Source organism: Nerophis ophidion, linkage group LG02, assembly GCF_033978795.1.
Source record: "Nerophis ophidion isolate RoL-2023_Sa linkage group LG02, RoL_Noph_v1.0, whole genome shotgun sequence".
Lineage (NCBI taxonomy): Eukaryota > Metazoa > Chordata > Actinopteri > Syngnathiformes > Syngnathidae > Nerophis > Nerophis ophidion.
The window spans coordinates 58892520-58916402 of NC_084612.1; the positions used below are offsets into that span (position 1 = coordinate 58892520).

General features: G+C 39.8%; 1 protein-coding gene across 2 annotated transcripts in view; it reads right to left on the bottom strand.

Moving 5' to 3' along the window:
• Positions 1-23883, bottom strand: part of LOC133542981 (casein kinase II subunit alpha) — a 45970-nt gene that overhangs the window by 10172 nt on the left and 11915 nt on the right. For both annotated transcript variants that reach the window (XM_061887302.1, XM_061887311.1), the window contains 8 exons: positions 20020-20070; positions 19719-19778; positions 19549-19632; positions 15533-15643; positions 15006-15107; positions 10337-10437; positions 6047-6195; positions 25-117 (listed from right to left, as the gene is read on the bottom strand). In XM_061887302.1, coding sequence (XP_061743286.1) covers positions 25-117; positions 6047-6195; positions 10337-10437; positions 15006-15107; positions 15533-15643; positions 19549-19632; positions 19719-19778; positions 20020-20070 — 751 coding nt within the window. The remainder of the gene's footprint in view (positions 1-24; positions 118-6046; positions 6196-10336; positions 10438-15005; positions 15108-15532; positions 15644-19548; positions 19633-19718; positions 19779-20019; positions 20071-23883) is intronic.

The window sequence follows — 23883 nt, forward strand, 5'->3', positions numbered from 1 at the left end:
CAAACAAGGTGAACAAGTTCTTACCAGTGATCATGTTGGCCGTGCTAACAGTCGGGTTCCCACTGGGCAGGTTGGCAGCTCCAGCTCCAATGCGAGACTGCTCTTTCAAAATGGGCACTGCGGAACAACGATTATTTTCAATAAACTCCCGTGCTGAAATAATCCTAATACGAATCATACCTGTCTGCAATTGTTCCTCAACTATCAGGTGTGTATTTACAGTCCATGTATTTGGAATTTTCAGCACATAATTTTAATTTGGTTGTTGATTGTACTCATTTTATACAAGACAAGCTTTAAACAAGGGGCAGGAAGTGTTTGTCTACTTGGAGAACAAAAGCAGTGCAGCCTTTAGCGAGCAGGAGTCGTGGCTAGCAATAGTGCCAAGGATAAGTAAGAGCTTGAAAACCCTGTCCGTTCAGTAGCGATGAAGAACAGGACTACAAACCAAGGCACTAAAAATGAAACTGCTAACTTACCAAAACCAGCTGGTGAGACTCCTGCTCAACGTCCCATACAGGACTCACCTAACTCAAGCATACTTTACCAAATTTGGATGGTTTAGAGTTGAGGAAAAGAGTACACCAAATTGCAATGTGCCTAGTATTAAAAATACTCAGAGAAACTGTCCCCAAGTACCTGTCCAACTACTTCACCAGAGTAGAGTTGAGGAAAAGAGTACACCAAATTGCAATGTGCCTAGTATTCAAAATACTCAGAGAAACTGTCCCCAAGTACCTGTCCAACTACTTCACCAGAGTAAGCGATGCTCACAGGTACTCCCCAAGAAGGAGTTCCTCAGACCTCGTCACCCCCCAAATTCAAGACTCTCATGGGAAAAAATGCATTCTACTATGTTGCCACCACATAGTGGAATGCACTACCGGCAAACCTTAATATTCGAACTTTCCTATTAAATTTTAAAACTGCCATAAAATCATGGCTCAGCACAACATCTACCTGATCTGAACCAACATTGATCCACAGCAACTCTTTGAAGCATCAAAAAGTTTTATATATGGTTATCGTGTATATATATTTATATGTGGTTATAGTCCATATACAAACCCCGTTTCCATATGAGTTGGGAAATTGTGTTGGATGTAAATATAAACGGAATGATTTGCAAATCCTTTTCAACCTATATTCAATTGAATGCACTACAAAGACAAGATATTTGATGTTCAAACTCATTAACTTTATCTTTTTTTTTTTACAAATAATAATTAACTTAGAATTTCATGGCTGCAACACGTGCCAAAGTAGTTGGGAAAGGGCATGTTAACCACTGTGTTACATCACCTTTTCTTTTAACAACACTCAATAAACGTTTGGGAACTGAGGAAACTAATTTTTGAAGCTTTAAAAGTAGAATTCTTTCCCATTCTTGTTTTATGTAGAGCTTCAGTTGTTCAACAGTCCCGGGTCTCCGCTGTCGTATTTTATGCTTCATAATGCGCCACACATTTTCGATGGGAGACAGGTCTGGACTGCAGGCGGGCCAGGAAAGTACCCGCACTCTTTTTATACAAAGCCACGCTGTTGTAACACGTGGCTTGTCATTGTCTTGCTGAAATAAGCAGGGGCATCCATGATAACGTTGCTTGGATGACAACATATGTTGCTTCAAACCTGTATGGACCTTTCGGCATTAATGGTGCCTTCACAGATGTGTAAGTTACCCATGCTTTGGGCACTAATACACCCCCATACCATCACAGATGCTGGCTTTTGAACTTTGCGCCTATAACAATCCGGATGGTTATTTTCCTCTTTGTTCCGGAGGACACCACGTCCACAGTTTCCAAATATAATTTGAAATGTGGACTCGTCAGACCACAGAACACTTTTGCACTTTGCATCAGTCCATCTCAGATGAGCTCCGGCCCAGCGAAGCCGGCAGCGTTTCAGAGTGTTGTTGATAAATGGGTTTGGCTTTGCATAGTAGAGTTTTAACATGCACTTACAGATGTAGCGACCAACTGTAGTTACTGACAGTGGTTTTATGAAGTGTTCCTGAGCCCATGTGGTGATATCCTTTACACACTGATGTCGGTTTTTGATGCAGTACCGCCTAAGGGGTCAAAGGTCCGTAATATCATCACTTACGTACGGTGATTTCTCCAGATTCTCTGAACCTTTTGATGATTTTACGGACCGTAGATGGTAAAATCCCTAAATTCTTTGCAATAGCTCATTGAGAAATGTTGTTCTAAAACTGTTCGACGATTTGCTTACAAATTGGTGACCCTCGCCCCATCTTTATTTGTGAATTACTTAGCATTTCATGGAAGCTGCTTTTATACCCAATCAAGGCACCCACCTGTTCCCAATTAGCCTGCACACCTGTGGGATGTTCCATATAAGTGTTTGCTGAGCATTCCTCAACTTTATCAGTATTTATTGACACCTTTCCCAACTTCTTTGTCACGTGTTGCTGGCATCAAATTCTAAAGTTAATGATTATTTGCAAAAAAAAAATGTTTATCAGTTTGAACATCAAATATGTTGTCTTTGTAGCATATTCAACTGAATATGGGTTGAAAAAGATTTGCAAATCATTGTAATACATTTATATTTACATCTAACACAATTTCCCAACTCATATGGAAACGGGGTTTGTATATTTATATGTAGTTAGTGTATATATATTTTCTCATTCTGTTTTGCACACGCTTGGAGTCAACATGTGCATAGTCATAAGTACAGAGTGTATATACCTCTTCACAAAACTGTCGCAGCGCAGCAATATTCTTGGGATGTCTGGTGTGAATCGCTCTCTTAAGTCATGCCACAGCATCGCAATCGGGTTGAGGTCAGGACTCTGACTGGGCCACTTCGGAAGGTGTATTCTCTTCTGTCGAAGCCATTCTGTTGTTTGATTTACTTCTATGCTTGGGGTTGTTGTCCTGTTGCATAACCCATCCTATGTTGAGATTCAGTTGGCGGAATGATGGTCTTAAGTTTTCCTGCAAACTGTCTTGATGACCTTGGGAATTCATTTATCCAAGCAATCCGTCCAGGCCCTGAGGCAACCCCAAACCATGATGCCACCTCCACCATATTTCACAGTTGGGATGAGGTTTTGATGTTGGTGTGCTGTGTCTTTTATTCTCCACACACAGCGTTGGGTTCCTTCCAAACAACTCAACTTTGGTTTCATCTCTCTACAGAGTATTTTGCCAGTAGTGCTGTGGAACCCCCAGGAGCTTTTTTGCAAACTTCAAACGCGCAGCAATGGTTTTTTTCCGGACAGCAGTGGCTTCCTCCGTGGTGTCCTTCCATGAAATCCATTCTTGTTCAATGTTTTATGTATTGTAGATTTGGCAACGATAATGACAGGATGTGCACCCGAGGATTCTTCTTCACCTCACTGAGCATTCTGCCTGTGCTCTCATAGTCATCTTTACAGGTCGACCACACCCAGGGAGAGTAGTAACAGATCTGAACTTTCTCCATTCATAGGCAGTCTGTCTTACTGTGGACATCATGGACATCGAGGCTTTTCGAGATACTTTTGTAACCCTTTCCAGCTTTATGCAAGTTAACAATTCTTTATCGAAGATCTTCCATGAGCTCTTTTGTGTGTAAGCATAGTTCATATCAGGCAATGCTTCTTGAAAACAGCACACTTATCAGAGCTGTGTGTTTTTATTGGGTAGAGCAGCTTTGGCCATTAGACTCTTTAATGTCTGAGTCTTGGCTCCAATCAGCTCTTGAAGAAGTCATTAGCCTAGGGGTTGACATACTTGTTCCACCCTGCTGGGAATGTTTACATGTGTTCTATAAAAAGGTGACAACCCATAATTTTTTTGTGCGGTATTGGTTTAAGCAGACTGTGTTTGTCTATTGTTGTGGCTGCGATGAAGATTAAAAAACATTTTATGACCAAATTATACATTAATCTAAGTTATTCCAAATATTTCACATTAGAGATTTAACTGATTAAAGCATTTAATCAGAGATTTAACTGATTAAAGCATTTATCGGCCGATAATATGCTTTAATCAGTTAAATTTTAGGACTAGATAGAATAATCTCATGGTAAAAAATAACCTGAGTAGAGTGGAAATAATAGACTACCTCCTTCAGAGCTGCTTCAGAACGGTTATGGTGTTGGACTTGGTTGGGTGGGATTGCAAGATGGGGGACAGAGAGGAGGAAGGGGAATGGTGTCAGCTTCATTGGGGTCATCAGGTGGGCACCCTCCTTCACCGGCGTTTCAATGATAGGCCCACGACGCCTCCAGAGGGCTCAACAGCGACACCTGGCGTCCCAGGTGAGCCCCCCTCTGCTTTTAACCATTATTTTATGTAAGTCTTACTAGAACTCCAGATGGTGTCTCTCCTCTTCACCCACAGCCACCGACTGGCTGTCTCTGCTGCTCCTGAGAGGGCTTTGATGGTGTTTCGCAGGGTTTGGCCTCGAACTCCGATGTCCTTAAGCAGCCTGATGGTTGTCCGGCCCACAAAACCTCTGCAGCCAACTTCCACTGGGAAAATCTTGGCTTTCCATCCATTCTGCTCAGCATCAGCTGCCAGTTCGGTGTACTTAAGTCTTTGGCGTTTGAATGCCTCCTCCACAGCAGCCTCCCAGGGAACAGTGAGTTCTATTATATACACAATATGCAGTAATGTAATATCGGAAATTAATCGGTAGAGGTTTCAAAAAGTAAAATGTATGACTTTTTAAAACGCAGCTGTACGGAGTGGAACACGGACGTAGGGAGAAGTACAGAGCACCAAAAAAATAAAGGCACTGCCTTTGCGTGCCGGCCCAATCACATATCTACAGCTTTTCACACACACAAGTGAATGCAACGCATACTTGGTCAACAGCCATACAGGTCACACTGAGGGTGGCTGTATAAACAACTTTAACACTGTTACAAATATGCGCAACACTGTGAAGCCACACCAAACAAGAATAACAAACACATTGTGGGAGAACATCCGCACTGAAACACCACATAAACACAACAGAACAAATACCCAGAACCCCTTGCAGCACTAACTCTTCTGGAACGCAACAATATACATCCCCCGCTCCACCACCCACCTCAACCCTGCCCACCTCAACCTGTCCCAAATTCCGAGCTGCTGTTTCGAGACATGTTAAAAAAAGTAATGCACTTTGTGACTTCAATACTAAATATGGCAGTGTCATGTTGGCATTTTTTTCCATAACTTGAGTTGATTTATTTCGGAAAACCTTGTTACATTCTTTAATGCATCCAGCAGGGGACATCACACCAAAATTAAGCATAATAATGTGTTAATTGCACGACTGTATATATCAGTATCAGTTGATTTCAGAATCGGTAATTAAGAGTTGGACAATATCTGATCTCGGCAAAAAAGCCATTATCGGACATCTCTAGTTCACATACTTTTCCTTGCAACTTTCTACAGTGGTACCTCAGTTAAAGGTGATCATTATTTCCGGAAGTAAGCAAAACATGCATTAACTGAAGCAATAGGAAAGCATGCAACGCCAAATAATCCGTTCCACACCCAAATGTGTTAACACAAAACACTTTTATTATACAACACTTAACATGCAGAAAACAATGACATACAACTACAAATGGCTCATGGAAAGGACAAATGAACATTTAACTTTCAGTGAACACTTGCAGACAAACACCATTGGTGTAGTAAAAAACGGAAAGAGGAGGTGAAGATAATTGGTGTTGGGCGTGTAATTCATGATTGCTTGGTAATCAAGCATTATTGTCAACGCACCAGAAGTAAAATAGATTATTACGCACATTATTGGCCGCTAAGAGACATATAAATGTAAACCATAACCAAGGCAACATTTTGGCAAAGTTTTTGTCATTACCTTGGATATTCGTTAACCGAGGCACCACTGTACTTGGGGAAGAGTGCAAATTAGTCATATCAGTGATGAGCTGGTGGTGTACCACATGTGTCAACAAAACAAATGCACCCTAACAAGAACCCTCTTTCGATGCAGCAGCTTAGGGCTAAAAGTAGTCCAAACATTTCAACTCCTCATTGATTGGCGGCATGTGGGAGCTTACAGAAGTACGGGTGATCCATGGCCTCGCGGGCAGTCAGCCGGGCCTGGTGATCGTAGCGCAAGAGTTTATCCAGGAAATCCAGGGCTTCAGGGCTGACCAGATGCTGGTTTTCAATGTGGACAAAACGCTCCCACCGCTTACGAGAATGCCTGAAGGACGACAACAAAGAAGATATTCAATGTTGGGTAGAAACCAGTTATTTTCATAGCATTCTTTACTAGGGGAGGAACGCTTCACTAAATCCAGTTTCATCTTGACACAGTTTTGGCACACAGTTTTCAGTTCGGCGCACATTATACATTTCTTGTTAACACGCCAAAATACCAGAAAATTGGGGATGTTATGCTACTGACACTGATCATCCATGAGTGATATCAGCCAATACTAATACTAATGTTTGTATACCAATATATATCGACATGTATTAACTGCACATTACTGCTCTGTCCACCTGTGTGCATGGAATGGTGAGTGCTATTGACAGTTGTAATATAATTGACAGATGTAATATACACATTTAATTTATTTATAACATATAGATAGATAGATAGATAGATAGATAGATAGATAGATAGATAGATAGATGGATCTGACGACTGAGGGAACCCCTCATGAAATAGTTCTGTAGAGGTGAAGTAGTCTTGTGATTTTTCCCACACATACATATATTGCGCTCTACCACTGTATCGAGCACTAATCTCTGGATAATCTAATATATATATATATATATATATATATATATATATATATATATATATATATATATATATATATATATATATATATATATATACACACACACAAATACACACACAAACAATATATATAAAACAAAAGAGAGCTAGTTCATATTATTTTTTATAACATACAATTGTTTGATCAAGCCAAAGTCAATAGTACACAACTAAAACAAATTAAAAAAATATTATACTCAAATAAATCCTTTGGTTTTTGCCCTCAAAGTCCTCCTGTGTGCAGGGAATTATTCCACGAGTTTGTTTGATTTTGAGAAAATGTATATTTGGTCCCCTCCAGTATTATTCATATACTGATACTACCCTTATATACCCTAATACATACACATACTGTGCATATATACATTCACTGTACAAACATACATATACACATTCTGTACATAAACAAGTACATATAAATACATACACTCATGCACATAATCACGTTTCATCAAACATATATTAACATTGTTGCCCTAGGGGAAAATGGGTCACACATGGCACACTGACAAAGCTTAACCTATTGTTACTATAACAATCTACGAGGTTAATATAGGTTGCTTCTCTTTCTTCCCCTCCATTTTTCGGTATTTATTTTTTATCTCTAGTTATCATTATGTATATGTATTGTTGCATTTGAACAAATGTATTGTTGATAATCGAGTTAAATTATTGGTATTGTTCATTATCAATAGTGCTATCTCTTTTGGTATTTGTAATGCTCCATTTGTAGTGTAAATATGCTCATTGTCATTTCTGTATTATTATTTATTTCGCTAACTGCTTCTTCGCTATCACTTTTACCATCATATTTGTACATATCCTATGTGCTGATGTTGCTCTTTTGTTGTTGTAGTCTCTCTGTCTTATCCCCCTCTTGTCCCCACAATTTCCCCCTCTGTCTATCCCCTCCTGCACCAAATGATAATATAAATACATTCAATAAATCCATCCATCCATCCATTTTCTACCGCTTATTCCCTTTCGGGTTCGCGGGGGGCGCTGGCGCCTATCTCAGCTACAATCGGGCGGAAGGCAGGATACACCCTAGACAAGTCGCCACCTCATCACAGGGCAAACACAGATAGACAGACAACATTCACACTCACATTCACACACTAGGGCCAATTTAGTGTTGCCAATCAACCTATCCCCAGGTGCATGTCTTTGGAAGTGGGAGGAAGCCGGAGTACCCGGAGGAAACCCACGCATTCACGGGGAGAACATGCAAACTCCACACAGAAAGATCCCGAGCCTGGATTTGAACCCAGGATTGCAGGAACTTCGTATTGTGAGGCAGACGCACTAACCCCTCTGCCACCGTGAAGTCAAATACAAATAAGGCAACAAGAGAAGTATCCTACACTTCTATTTTGTAAAGTAAATATCTGAACAGCAGATATGGGCATCTACATCAACTATATGATTTGCCTGAGAAGCTGTACAGGACAAAAAAAATAAAAAAATAAAAAATACTGATACTACCCGTGGTATCGACACAATCAATTGGGCGGTATAGCTTGGTTGGTAGAGCGGCCGTGCCAGCAACTCGAGAGTTCCAGGGTCGATCCCCGCTTCCACCATCCTAGTCACTGCTGTTGTGACAGTTTCCCCACCTGCTCCCAGTGCCACCCACACTGGTTTAAATGTAACTTAGATATTGGGTTTCACTATGCAAAGCGCTTTGAGTCACTCGAGAAAAGCGCTATATAATTCACTTTACTACTATGTGTTGTTTGTGCATAAAAATGTATGATATGTACTGACTGTGACAATGTTGACACACCAACAGTTGTCATGTTATCTTCTCTCTAACACGTATTATTGTTGATGTCATGTTAATAATTGCTCACTTTCTACTGGAACATGTGTCCTTCTACACTTATTTTTTTTCCCGTTTTTTTAAGCTTGCTTAGCTTAGCTTTTAGCATGCCTGCTTCTGGCTTGCTCTCGGTGTGTAACATGTTTCGCCTCGTCCTCCAGTGACAATACTTGATAATGATAAATCAGATTAGAAATGCAGGTTAATTGCTATAATGGAGGTGATAGTTATTAGTTTAGGAGAGTGGATCTACACTGTGTATTGAGACACATAATTAGCCGCGAGCTACTTGTTCGTCAGAGAGGATCAGCATTAAAAAAAAAAAACAATCAGCAATGGCTGATCACATACAGTACTTTTTTAAACAACAGTTAACAAATACGATCGGTGGCTGATCAATTGGCACATCCCCATTTATACCCCAAAAATCCACCAATAATATTTATCAGTTAAGCGACAGGTGAGAAGTGTTGCTGTTTCAACTTTGTTTACTTTGGGAGTGGGCAGGTGAGTGTGTCAAGGACGAATGACACATGATTTCCACATACAAACATTCCTTCCTTCAAGATGACAGAATGTCAATCACATGTACACTATATTGCCAAAAGTATTTGGCCACCTGCCTTGACTCACATATGAAAATATAGAGCGCCATCCCATTCCTAACCCGTAGGGTTCAATATGATGTGGGTCCACCTTTTGCAGCTATTACTACAACTCTTCTGTAAAGGCTGTCCACAAGTTTGCAGACTGTGCTTATGGGAATTTTCGACTATTCTTGCATTGGTGAGGTCCCACACTGATATTGGTCGAGAAGGCCTGGCTCTCAGTCTCCGTTCTAATCCGTCCCATAGGTGTTCCATCGGGTTCAGGTCAGGACTCTGTGCAGGCCAGTCAAGTTTATCCACACCAGATTCTGTCATCCATGTCTTTAAGGACCTTGCTTTGTGCACTGGTGCACAGTCAGGTTGGAAGAGGAAGGGGCACACTCCAACCTGTTCCCACAAGGTTGGGAGCATGGAATTGTCCAAAAGGTTTCGGTGTCCTGGAGCATTCAAAGTTCCTTTCACTGGAACTAAGGGGCCAAGCCCAACTCCTGAAAAACAACCCCACACCATAATTCCTCCTCCCCCAAATTTCATACTCAGGATGATTCAGTCCGAAATGTACCGTTCTCCTGGCAACCTCCAAACCCGGACTCGTCCATCAGATTGCCAGATGTAAAAGTGTAATTCATCACTCCACAGAACACGTCTCCACTGCTCTCGAGTCCAGTGGTAACGTGCTTTACACCACTGCACCCGACTCTTTGCAAAGGACTTGGTGATGTATGGCCTAGATGCAACTGCTCGGCCATGGAAACTCATTCCATGAAGCTCTCTGCGTACTGTATGTGGGCTAATTGGAAGGTCACATGAAGTTTGGAGCTCTGTAGCAACTGACTGTGCAGAAAGTCGGCAACCTCTTTGCACTGTGCGCTTCAGCATCTGCTGACTCCTCTCTGACAGTTTATGTGGCCTACCACTTGGTGGCTGAATTGCCGTTGTTCCCAAACTCTCCCATTTTCTTATAATAAAGCCGACAGTTGACTTTGGAATAATCAGGAGCGGGGAAATTTCACGACTGGATTTGTTAGGAATGGGATGGCACTTCAAGTTCATATGTGAGTCAAGGCAGGTGGCCAAATACTTTTGGCAATATAATGTATGTGCGGGGTAAAGAAAAGCCACTCACCTTCCAAGTATATCATTGAAGCGAGGTTCCAGCTCAATGTTGTACTTATCGATGTAGTCGTAGAGGTCTTCTGTTCCTAAAACCTTGGCTATTCTCACCAGCTACAAAGAAGACAAAGTCATTACTTTAATAAAACTGAATATTAAATCTGGATCAAATATATCACGATGGAAAGGCTGTTGTATTGTTATATCTTTGGCAAAAATAACTAAAGTTTCAACAAGCATTTTGTCGCCTTGTTGCTATAGAAGCAAAACTTAAATACTGTTTAGAATAGGTTGCAACGGAATTCATAAAGAGAACTGCATAAATTCAGCAACATCAATTTGTTGGTTTTGGATTATTTATACTTTTTGTGTCACAAAATGAGACACTTTTAGTGTGCCAGATGATGTTCTAATAGATGTCCTATCTGCAATTGTTACACGTTTTGATTTACAGAAAAGACTGCCTGTTTGTTACTATGTAAATAATCTGGGTGGTGCTAGGGCACTTCACACTTGTGATGCAATAATCCCAAAAGTTTTTTGGCAGGCAGCTGACAGGTGAACGTTTGGGGTCTATTGCAGCAGCAGTTTGCGGTGACTTTCGGTACTCCGAGTTAGAGATGGGCACCAATACTCGGGTCCATAATGGGACTGGTGCAGACATAAACGGTGATAAACAGAGAAAAAAATGAATGACTTTTTTTTTTCCACAATTGTGCTTAACATTGATAATTCCATACATTCATTGGGGGTAAGCTCGTTTATACCAGTCTGGACGGCACTGGTAGCAAGGTGGGTGAAGTGTTTAGCCTGATTGCGGATGCTGTAATCCAACCAGGAAACCTCAAGTTTCTAGACGGCCGCTCTACCTGCTGAGTCACTTTGATCCATGAATGAATGCAGGTTGAGCCACCTGCTACATGTGCTCAATGGCTTGATAATTATGTGTAAGTTAATATTAATCACCTGTATTAGGGAAAATGAACTGCCCTTTTTAGTATCTTAAGTAGACAAGGCTTAAACATGTTACATATTGAGCACTAGGAGCAGGCATGTTAGTAGCTGAGTTTAAAAATAATTTAACCCTCTACAACCGAAGAAATAAGTGCATAATAAAACTGAGGTGTTGATGGAAGCCCGTCACAGAAGAAAACTAGCAGTTATACCATAAAATTAACAAGTAGATCAATTAGATTTTGACTGTTGGTGTGTCCGCATTGTCCCAGTCCGTACACGACATGTAAGAGGGCAGATCGATACATAAATTGGCGGTGTCGATACCAAGTTTAGTATCAGAATTAATTCTCAAACCTCGCAATTATAGTAATCTACATTACAACACAAGCCCATTCTCTGTGTTCTGTATTGTTGTTCTTTGTTTTGTTAATGTGTGACGTTTATGTCTATTTTGAAGTATACAAAATACTAGAATGTTCCTCTTGAATGTCACAAAATTCTGTCCCAATAAAAAAAAGGCTTGGTTTTGAGTTTTCCATTTTTCCAAGTATAGGTTTGGGCACTGATAAAAGGGGAACTGCACCTTTTTTTTTTTTTTTTTTAGAAATGTTGCTTATCGTTCACAATCATCCTGCTTATGTTTTTATTTTTTATGCACTCGTAATTATTACAAGAAAAAGTAGGTGTCACTTTGTTTTGCCTATAAAGTGCTTAAAAACATCCAAACACCTCCACCAAGGTTTTATATACCCATTTTAAGTATACTGTATATATAGTTTAGTAACTGGCACATGTATAACAACATTTAATATTTACGTAGTTTGCTCATTTTAACCATACGCGGGGCATTAATTTTAAAAGATGCATTACAATGTTCGCTTTGTTCTTCAACCGCATCACAGATTATTACGGACTGCAGACTTCATGAGCGCCAACAAACATAATTAAACATCACTTACTGTGTAATGTCTGCTGTCATTAGGATGCCGACTGATGGGATGTTCATATCTTCCCGTTTAGATGATGAATGACTCATAATCCATGAGAAGAAAAGAGGTGGGGGGGAACCAAGCGTCTTTTCGTTTCTTTCTCACCATTTCCGGATCTAAATTGGATACCAAAGTTGACCAACTTGACTGTTTTTGTCCTCATCCTTCTCCTATTAAAATGGTGAGAAGTATTATTTATGATTCTAGAATTAACTTTCATGAGCACCGAGGCGAGGCAGAGGCTCACCAGCTTATGACATGAACATAGCGGCAACAAACTCGTTCGCACTCTGATTATGGTGTCGCTAAAAATAGTTTGTCCGTGTTAGTGCTAAAGGCTGGGACATACTCTCGTGTCACGTAGCTTGCGTCCCTTCAAACATCGTCTTGTTTAAATTATAGATTTTCTGTGCGGGGTGGTGCCAGACATGAAAGAGCAACCGCAGCAGCTGTCGTAGACCAGATATGTACCTTCTTATGAAGAGTGATGACAAACACAACATCGACATCTTTGTCTTCACTGAAACTCATCCTTCAGAATCTTCAGTTTACTTTTAATGGACATTTTATTTCCAAACCAGAGGAAAATACGTTCGTGAAGATGAACTTTGCAACTTCGGAACGAGTTTTGGCTATTATTATTTGCAATCTTCGTCGGCCGTTCGGGACACGGGACAAGAGAGACCTACGTAATTGTAAATAAACAAAACTGTTAAATATCAATCAATCAAAGTTTACTTATATAAATCACGAGTGTCTCAAAAGGCTGCACAAGCCACAACAACATCCTTGGCTCAGATCCCACATCAGGGCAAGAAAAAACTTAACCCAATGGGATAACAATGAAAAACCTTGGAGGGGACCGCAGATGTGGGGACCCCATCCCTGGGCGACTGGTGCAATGGACGTCGAGTGGATCTAGCATAATATTGTGAGAGTTCAGTCCATAGTGGATCTAATATAATAGTGTGAGAATCCAGTCCATTGTGGATCTAACGTAATAGTGTGACACTATTACGTTAGATCCATGATGGACTGGACTATGGATCTAACATAATAGTGTCACTGGACTGGACTGGACTCTCACACTAATATGTTAGATCTACTATGGACTGGACTCCCACAATATTATGTTAGATCCACTATGGACTGGACTCCCACAATATTATGTTAGATCCACTATGGACTGGACTCCCACAATATTTTGTTAGATCTACTATGGACTGGACTCCCACAATATTATGTTAGATCCACTATAGACTGGACTCCCACAATATTATGTTAGATCCACTATGGACGGACTCTCACACTGTGACTCTGGACTCTCACACTGTCGAGTCCATAGTGGATCTAACATAATATTGTGGGAGTCCAGTCCATAGTGGATCTAACATAATAGTGTGAAAGTCCAGTCCATAGTGGATCTTAACATAATAGATAATAAATATCTATTGTAATAACATACTGGTGGTAAAGTGTATGGTCATGTGTTATCGATGTATGGCAATAAAAGTTAAGAGTGTCATATTTTGTGACTTTCTTCAGGACGTAGCAACAACACAATAAGACAATAAATGACACATTCAGTAATTATTTTTTTGATTGATTGATTAATTGATTGAAACTTTTATTAGTAGATTGCACAGTACAGTACAATTGACCACTAAATGGTAACACCCAAATAAGTTTTTTAACTTGTTTAAGTCGGGGTCCACGTTAATCAATTCATGGTAAGCGCACCACGCTATAAAGTACACAATATACGTTGTCATGCAAATTGTTTAATCATTGTTGTTTTATTTTACGCAAAAATGTGTGCATTTGAAACACAAACTCTGCTGTCCTGTGGTTGGGGAGCCTCCTCTGCAAAAACTAACCAATCACAGCTCTGCAGTCTGCATCGCCACAGATGCAAACCTAGGATTTTTGGGAGGCGTCGCAAGGCTTGCTAGAAGATATACAGGGGGAGGGGCCAAAACGATGTCGCTTACGCAAGTTACATGACGCAAGATTATACACCAGGCTAATAACAACACTAATACTTAGTTAATGTTTAGGTCACAAAATGTAAATGGGAGTATTGTTGACAGTTTTTGGATGGTTATTTAGAGGGCTTTATGAACGGATTATAGGACCTCCCATATTAAAAGATTATTAACGACTAAGAATGCATAAAAAAATACTGTCTTTTAAAAAAAAAAATTGTCTCTCATGATGATTGTGAACGATATGCAAAATTTGAAAGAAAGTGCAGTTCCCCTTTAAGCCCCAGTAACATTTCAAAATCACCAATTTGGGACTAACATGGGTCAAAATGTAAACAGTACCCATCTCTAGCAAATCTTAGCCCTATCAAACACTTTACACAAAGCTGAACATTCAAACATGAAATTGAAAATGCAAATCGGTAAGTTAAAAGGGAAACTACAGTGAACGAATGGAAGTGTGGGAGAAAAAAGATGAACATAAAAGGGAACTTGAACGACTGATTTTGGAAAAACTAAAACATATTTAAATAAAGAGTTGAGGGTTTTTTTGTAGTGGAAACTTTGCAGTGCCCATTCTTGTTCAAATATCAACACATCTGTTCTACAAAGCCTACGGTGAAAAAGAACAATGTTCTGTTTTGAAATCCTTGATTGTGGAAGCAAACAAAACATTGCTCTGGGAATTTACTTCGGGTCATCTCCACAAGATCGTGAAAGCAGCCTCGGGTCAGCTGTGAAACAAGATTACCTGGTCATAGTTGTCGTGGCCATGGAAGAAAGGTTCTTTCCTGAAGATCATGCTGGCCAACATACATCCCAAGCTCCACATATCTAGACTGTAGTCATACATCTGAAACACACACATCCATCTTGCAGCAGCTCGGAGTGCAATGCAAGGCCTTCATATGCATTTAGCACCTTATAGCCAATAATCTGGTACAAAAGCAGCACTGCTGTGGAATTTGGCAATTGAAATAGCTGTGTTACAAACATCATGTTACCTATCAATATTTGATAATATCCAATTCTAGTAAGTAGACCTGGGCCGATGCTTGACGTTATAGTGACCTACAAATTATTGCAACTACAATTTTCGCTGTGCAGTTCATTATTTCAAATGCATGGTTTGCAAAAACAAGCTCCTTCCACCACAAGACTGTCACAAACATGTTCACACTTCCATTCCCTGATTACCTCAGTACTGTCTCACACAAATCTGCACAGTAAGTGGAATACACAAGCTACATTTATTTAGCCGAAGAGGGAAAGTTGTACCTGATAGTCCACCAAAAGCTCAGGTCCTTTGAAGTAACGTGATGCAACCCTGACGTTGTACTCCTGTCCGGGGTGATAAAATTCTGCCAGGCCCCAGTCAATAAGACGTAGCTAGAGACAAGAAACATTAAGGTATTAGAGACAACGAGCAACTAAACACAAGTTTGTAAGGGTAAATATAAAAATAAAACATTATGCAGACCACACATCAGCAGTTTGAAGACAACATAGTTTACATTGACCGGGATGTGCCACTGTCCAAGTGGGATATCAAATGACATGTATTCATAACAGGATTTTTCCACATGAAACTTTTGATATGGTACATGAATGTACTGATTTTACACACGGTACACATTAAGGGAGGGAGAGTCTTGTGAATAATAATAATAATACAGTGCGTTCAACGCCCGGTATCACTTTTGGCCATGTATATGAATGAGAAAATAGATGACACACGTCTTCAAGTTGCAAGTTTCTCGCAACTTGGCCTCAAGTGTTTGAACAGTCTGTGGTTTTAAAAAGCACAAAATTTAAATCAAAGATGCCTGCTGCTCGTCAATTTGTTATTTTTTCACTTAGCAGGCAGCTACAGTTTTTACCTATCTAGTTCTATTTAATTATAGAGTGTGTGTGTGTGTGTGTGTGTGTGTGTGTGTGTGTGTGTGTGTGTGTGTGTGTGTGTGTGTGTGTGTGTTCTACAGTACGAGGTGGTGGTCACCAAAAAAAAATTTCTGGCATAATGCCAAATAATAATTTAAGACTAGATCAAGTCTATCTATTGTTCTTTTCTTAAGCAAACTAAATAGAAGAATATTTCTTAAATTCATTTGGAATAGTTTCCTGCTGGAACCACTTTGGACGGGACTCTTGCTACTATGTTGGATCCACTTTGGACCGGACTCTCACGGTTATGTTAGATTGACTATGGATTGGACTTTCACAATATCTTGTAAGACCCGCTCGACATCCATTGCTTTTGGTCTGCTCCAAGGTTACCCACAGTCATCATACGACTGCATATACGGCGGATACTGCAAATATCCAAAATAGTTTCTCTTGTTTTGATAAAATAACATTAGAAGAATTGTTACAACGTGTAAATGGAATAAAACAAACAACATGTTTACTTCACCCACTTCCTGGGAAACTTATCAAGGAGCTTTTTGTATTATTAGGTTGCAGTGCTAAATATTATAAACCTATCACTTTCCTCGGGCACTGTTCCCCTAGCATTCAAAAACGCGGTTATTCATCCTCTCCTTAAAAGACCTAACCTCGATCCTGACCTCATGGTAAACTACCGACCGGTGTCTCACCTTCCCTTTATTTCGAAAATCCTCGAAAAAATTGTTGCAGAGCAGTTAAATGAACACTTAGTGTTTAACAATCTATGTGAAACCTTTCAATCCGGTTTCAGAGCAAATCACTCTACTGAGACAGCCCTCGCAAAAATGACTAATGATCTATTGCTAACGATGGATTCTGATGCGTCATCTATGTTGCTGCTCCTCGATCTTAGCGCTACTTTCGATACCGTCGATCATAATATTTTATTAGAGCGTATCAAAACACGAATTGGTATGTCAGACTTGGCCCTGTCTTGGTTTAACTCTTATCTTACTGACAGGGTGCAGTGCGTCTCCCATAACAGTATGACTTCGGACTATGTTAAGGTAACGTGTGGAGTTCCCCAGGGTTCGGTCCTTGGCCCTGCACTCTTCAGCATCTACATGCTGCCGCTGGGTGACGTCATACGCAAATACGGTATTAGCTTTCACTGTTATGCTGATGACACCCAACTCTGCATGCCCCTAAAGCTGACCAACACGCCGGACTGTAGTCAGTTGGAAGTCTTAATGAAATTAAACAATGGATGTCCGCTAATTTTTGCAACTTGACGCCAAAAAAACGGAAATGCTGATTATCGGTCCTGCTAGACACCGACCTTTATTTAATAATACAACTTTAACATTTGACAACCAAATAATAAAACAAGGTGACTCTGTAAAAAATCTGGGTATTATCTTCGACCCAACTCTCTCCTTTGAGTCACACATTAAAAGCGTTACTAAAACGGCCTTCTTTCATCTCCGTAATATCGCTAAAATTCGCTCCATTTTGTACACTAAAGACGCCGAGATCATTATCCATGCGTTTGTTACGTCTCGTCTCGATTACTGTAACGTATTATTTTCGGGTCTCCCCATGTCTAGCATTAAAAGATTACAGTTGGTACAAAATGCGGCTGCTAGACTTTTGACAAGAACAAGAAAGTTTGATCACATTACGCCTGTACTGGCTCACCTGCACTCACTCCCTGTGCACTTAAGATGTGACTTTAAGGTTTTACTACTTACGTATAAAATACTACACGGTCTAGCTCCATTCTATCTTGCCGATTGTATTGTACCATATGTCCCGGCAAGAAATCTGCGTTCAAAAGACTCCGGCTTATTAGTGATTCCTAAAGCCCAAAAAACGTCTGCGGGCTATAGAGCGTTTTCCGTTCGGGCTCCAGTACTCTGGAATGCCCTCCCGGTAACAGTTCGAGATGCTACCTCAGTAGAAGCATTTAAGTCTCACCTTAAAACTCATCTGTATACTCTAGCCTTTAAATAGACCTCCTTTTTAGACCAGTTGATCTGCCGCTTCTTTTCTTTTTTCTCCTATGTCCCCCCCTCCCTTGTGGAGGGGGTCCGGTCCGATGACCATGGATGAAGTACTGGCTGTCCAGAGTCGAGACCCAGGATGAACCGCTCGTCGGGACCCAGGATGGACCGCTCGCCTGTGTATCGGTTGGGGACATCTCTACGCTGCTGATCCGCCTCCGCTTGGGATGGTTTCCTGAGGACGGGACTCTCGCTGCTGTCTTGGATCCGCTTTGAACTGAACTCTCGCGGCTGTGTTGGAGCCACTATGGATTGAACTTTCACAGTATCATGTTAGACCCGCTCGACATCCATTGCTTTCGGTCCCCTAGAGGGGGGGGGGGTTGCCCACTTCTGAGGTCCTCTCCAAGGTTTCTCATAGTCAGCATTATCACTGGCGTCCCACTGGATGTGAATGCTCCCTGCCCACTGGGTGTGAGTTTTCCTTGCCCTTTTGTGGGTTCTTCCGAGGATGTCGTAGTCGTAATGGTTTGAGACATTTGTGATTTAGGGCTATGTAAATAAACATTGATTGATTGATTGATTGTCACTGTCACCGACGTACCACTGGGGTGAGTTTTTCCTCGCCCTTATGTAGGCTCTACCGAGGATGTCGTTGTGGTTTGTACAGCCCTTTGAGACAGTTGTGATTTAGGGCTATATAAATAAACATTGATTGATTGTTTTTTTTTCTATGTTATTTGCCTCTTAAGACCTCACTGCTGGCTTTGTAAGGTCCACCATCATGTTACCTTTAAACTAAACTAAATTAATGCTAATCCACCTTATTATTTTATTTTCTTCACAAAAAAAAAATCGATAAAAGAATCTATAAGGAACCAAATTGTTCAGCAGAATCAAAAGAGGAATCGGAACTCTCACCAATTCCCATCCCTATTCGGTACACATCCCGAACATGCATGTGCTTTTGTTTATGTTAATATATGATCGCCCCTCCAAAGCTGTAAAGCTAGGGGAAACACTGAAATCAATGTGTTGCATACACACAAGCCTATAGTAATACCAACAACAATAATGATGGATTAAATTTACTGTATATACTGCTTTTCTCGACAATCAAAGCCCTTTACAGTGAGAAATAAGAACACATCATTCGTTCACTCCACATTAGCACATGGTGTAGAGAAACGGGGATTGGGAATTTGTGATGTTATAGTTTGGCCAATGTACCACAGTAAAGACATTTCAAAAGGTATGAAATCAATTATCTTACCTAAGAGGCATTTTTTTTAATGCCTGCTTCGTACATTAAAAAGATTTCAGTGGATTAACCAAAATTGTGGGTATCACTAAACATTGATCTAGGTTCACAAATAATTCAGTGCCAAGTGTTGAAGCACTTGCCTTGCGGTGTTCATGATCAATCATTACATTATGAGGCTTGACATCTCGATGCATTATTCCCATACTGTGGCAACAGTCCAAAGCCTACAAAGAAAAGCCAAAGACCAATTTACAGACAGGTTTTGCTGGAAAAAAGTATTTGTGTGGTCAACGATCCAAGACAGACTTACCTTAAGAATCTCGTGCATGTAGAATCGGATGTCGTAATCTGTCAGCGTTTGGTACAATTGCTGAAAAGCAAAACAAAGCAACACAGTAACCCATATTAAACCCAATAACAGTACAAAAACAACCATGCATGGAATGTACAAGTGATTGACAATGGAACCAGAAGACTGTTGACATTTCGGCACCAAAGACATTGAACAAGACTGTAAAAGAGTATTCCTCCATTACATAAACACCAAAAGAAGCAAGCATGCTAAAAGGGAGGGTTAACAATTTATGAATAATAGAAAAAAAAAATCTCACTTTGAAGTCGGTGTTGTTGACGTGTTCAAAGACCAAGGCAGGTGTCCGAGACTGCAAAGCAAAAGTAATGTATTCAGAATACTGCAGATACAGGTGACCAGACCGACTCAGATTGTCAATTGGATATGCTTAACTAAGTAGAAACACAAATTGCACGCTGTATAAAATAAAATAAATATCAAAAAGCTATTTACTGTACATGGTTAAATAAAGAGTATGTTTTGACGTGTTTTATATAAGTTATGTTGTGATCTGGTATTATATATAAAAAAGGAAAAAACTAATAAAAATCAGGCAGAGAACACAGTTAGCAATGTGTCCAAGTAATCATCTTACTTAACAGGCACATCCTGCTGTGGAAAAAGTCTTACTGAGTGATGAGAGAAACTACAGTAATCTTAAGTGCTATTTCTAATACAAAGTAACGTACAGTAACGTACAGTAACTTCAAACTTAAATCTGTCACTAGACTCCATATGGAAGAGCTAATAACAACAACATGGCTGACGGGAAGAAGACGGAATTAAATAAGGCCTCTCAGAAAAGCGGCTTGAAGATGGTCTGTAAAACAATCAATGCAAAACGTTGACCAAAGAACCACCATGTTATGTAGACCATAAGGAAGTGTTTTAAATGTACAAAATAATAATATAACCCTTTGTAGGATATTTCTTATCATTGACAATCCGTATGTGAGACAAGCACACAATTGTTTTTTGTCATTATCCATTCTAACTTGTAAAAAATTACTAGCAAAAGTCACCTAACAATGAACTCCGCCTAAAAAGCGCTCGAAAAAATATCCAAAAACCTCCATCGCCGTTTTGTACGCATGCTTTCAGTATATACTGTATTTATGTAGTAAGAGGCCCATTCATAATTACACGTAGTATTGCTCAGTAACGTTTAAGAAGTTTAGATGGAACCACATTAGTGCACAAATAAGAAGTTATTATTAGTAGATAAATTAACAAGTAAATTAAGAAGAGTCTAGCGAGAGGATGATACAAACTCCGTTTCCATATGAGTTGGGAAATTGTGTTAGATGTAAATATAGACGGAATACAATGATTTGCATATCATTTTCAACCCATATTTAGTTGAATATGATACAAAGACAACATATTTGATGTTAAAAATGATAAACATTTTTTTTTGTAAATAATCATTAACTTTATAAGTTGATGCCAGCAACACGTGACAAAGAAGTTGGGAAAGGTGGCAATAAATACTGATAAAGTTGAGGAATTCTCATCAAACACTTATTTGGAACATCACACAGGTGTGCATGCTAATTGGGAACAGGTGGGTGCCATGATTGGATATAAAAACAGCTTCCCAAAAGTTCTCAGTCTTTCACCGGAAAGGATGGGGCGAGGTACACCCCTTTGTCCACAACTGCGTGAGCAAATAGTCAGTTTAAGAACAACGTTTCTCAAAGTGCAATTGCAAGAAATTTAGGGATTTCAACATCTATGGTCCATAATATCATCAAAAGGTTCAGAGAATCTGGAGAAATCACTCCAAGTAAGCGGCATGGCCGGAAACCAACACTGAATGACCGTGACCTTTGATCCCTCAGACGGCACTGTATCAATCTCTAAAGGATATCACCACATGGGCTCAGGAACACTTCAGAAAACCACTGTCACTAAATACAGTTTGTCGCTACATCTGTAAGTGCAAGTTAAAGCTCTACTATGCAAAGCGAAAGCCATTTATCAACAACATCCAGAAACGCCGCCGGCTTCTCTGGGCCCGAGATCATCTAAGATGGACTGATGCAAAGTGGAAAACTGTTTTGTGGTCTGACGAGTCCACATTTCAAATTGTTTTTGGAAGTATTCGACATCGTGTCATCCAAACCAAAGGGGGAAGCGAACCATCCAGACTGTTATTGACGCAAGTTCAAAGGCCAGCAACTGTGATGATATAGGGGTGCATTAGTGCCCAAGGCATGGGTAACTTACACATCTGTGAAGGCACCATTAATGCTGAAAGGTACATACAGGTTTTGAAACAACATATGCTGCCATCTAAACTCCGTCTTTTTCATGGACGCCCCTGCTTATTTCAGCAAGACAATGCCTAGCCACTTTCAGCACGTGTTACAACAGCGTGACTTTGTAAAAAAAAGAGTGCGGGTACTTTCAAAAATGTGTGGCGCATTATGAAGCGTAAAATACGACAGCGGAGACCCCGGACTGTTGAACGACTGAAGCTCTACACAAAACAAGAATGGCAAAGAATTCCACTTTCTAAGCTTCAACAATTAGTTTCCTCAGTTCCCAAACGTTTATTGAGTGTTGTTAAAAGAAAAGGTTATGTAACACAGTGGTGAATATGCCCTTTCCCAACTACTTTGGCACATGTTGCAGCCATGAAATTCTAAGTTAATTATTATTTGCAAAAAAAAAAAAAGTTTGAATTTGAACATCAAATATCTTGTCTTTGTACTGCATTCAATTGAATATGGGTTGAAAAGGATTTGCAAACCATTGTATTCCGTTTATATTTACATCCAACACAAATTCCCAACTCATATGGAAATGGGGTTTGTATTACGATTGTGTCAGCATTATTAGTCTGTACATGACACATAAGGGAATGTATCGATCCATAAGTTGGTGGTGTCGATACCAAGCATCGGTAAACTGTATGATCAATACTAAAGTGATTAGGTTGATTTTATTATTTTTTCTCAAAATAATTTTTATTTTTGCAAGTTTACAAATACAAGGTGTAATTCCATGCACACAGGAGGACTGAGCGCAGAAAACTATTAAATGAGTAGTAGATAAAAGTGTTTGCTTCTTTTTAAATTTTATTGTGTACTATTGACTATGTTTGGATCAAACATTGTTATAAAGTAAAAGAGAACATGAAATAGTTTAATCATTGTGTTGATATTATTTAACTGTCAATAGCACTCACCATAAATAACTTAAAAAATTACAGTTAATACATCTGAACGGTATCGGCTGATCTTACTCTTGTATGATTGGTTTGGGCTGCATAAACCCCTTATCGGAACATCCCTGGTTGTGTAATGTATTTTATATTGTTGAATGTATTATTTAAAATGTTATTTATATTATTTAAGTACTTGAATTACAATTCATTTCAACTGCATGTCACAAGATCGTTAAAAATAAACATCAGGGTTTCCCCTACATGTAAATGATCGTGGCGCAACCCCACTGCAAGATTACTGCTGCCACACCTTCAAACTAAGTCTTTTCTTTGATTTTTTTACATTTTTTTAACATGAAAATTAATTTTAAGGATGTATTGTTTGAATGGATATAGTATATAAAGTAGAGATGTCCGATAATGGCTTTTTTGCCGATATCCAATATTCCGATATCGTCCAACTCTTAATTACCGATTCCGATATCAACCGACACATACAGTCGTGGAATTAACACATTATTATGCTTAATTTTGTTGTGATGCCACGCTGAATGCATTAAACAATCCAACAAGGTTTTCCAAAATACATAAACTCAAGTTATGGAAAATAATGCCAACATGGCACTGCCATATTAATTATTAAAGGCAAAAGTGTATTATTTTCTTTAACATGCCTCAAAACAGCAGCTTGGAATTTGGGACATGCTCTCCCTGAGAGAACATGAGGAGGTTGAGGTGGTGGAGGGGTATTTTGTAGCCCCTTGGAAGATTTAGTGCTGCAGGGGGTTCTGGGTATTTGTTCTGTTGTGTTTATGTTGTGTTACGGTGCGGATGTTCTCCCGAAATGTGTTTGTCATTCTTGTTTGGTGTGGGTTCACAGTGTGGCGCATTTTTGTAAGAGTGTTAAAGCTGTTTATACGGCCACCCTCAGTGTGACCTGTATGGCTGCTG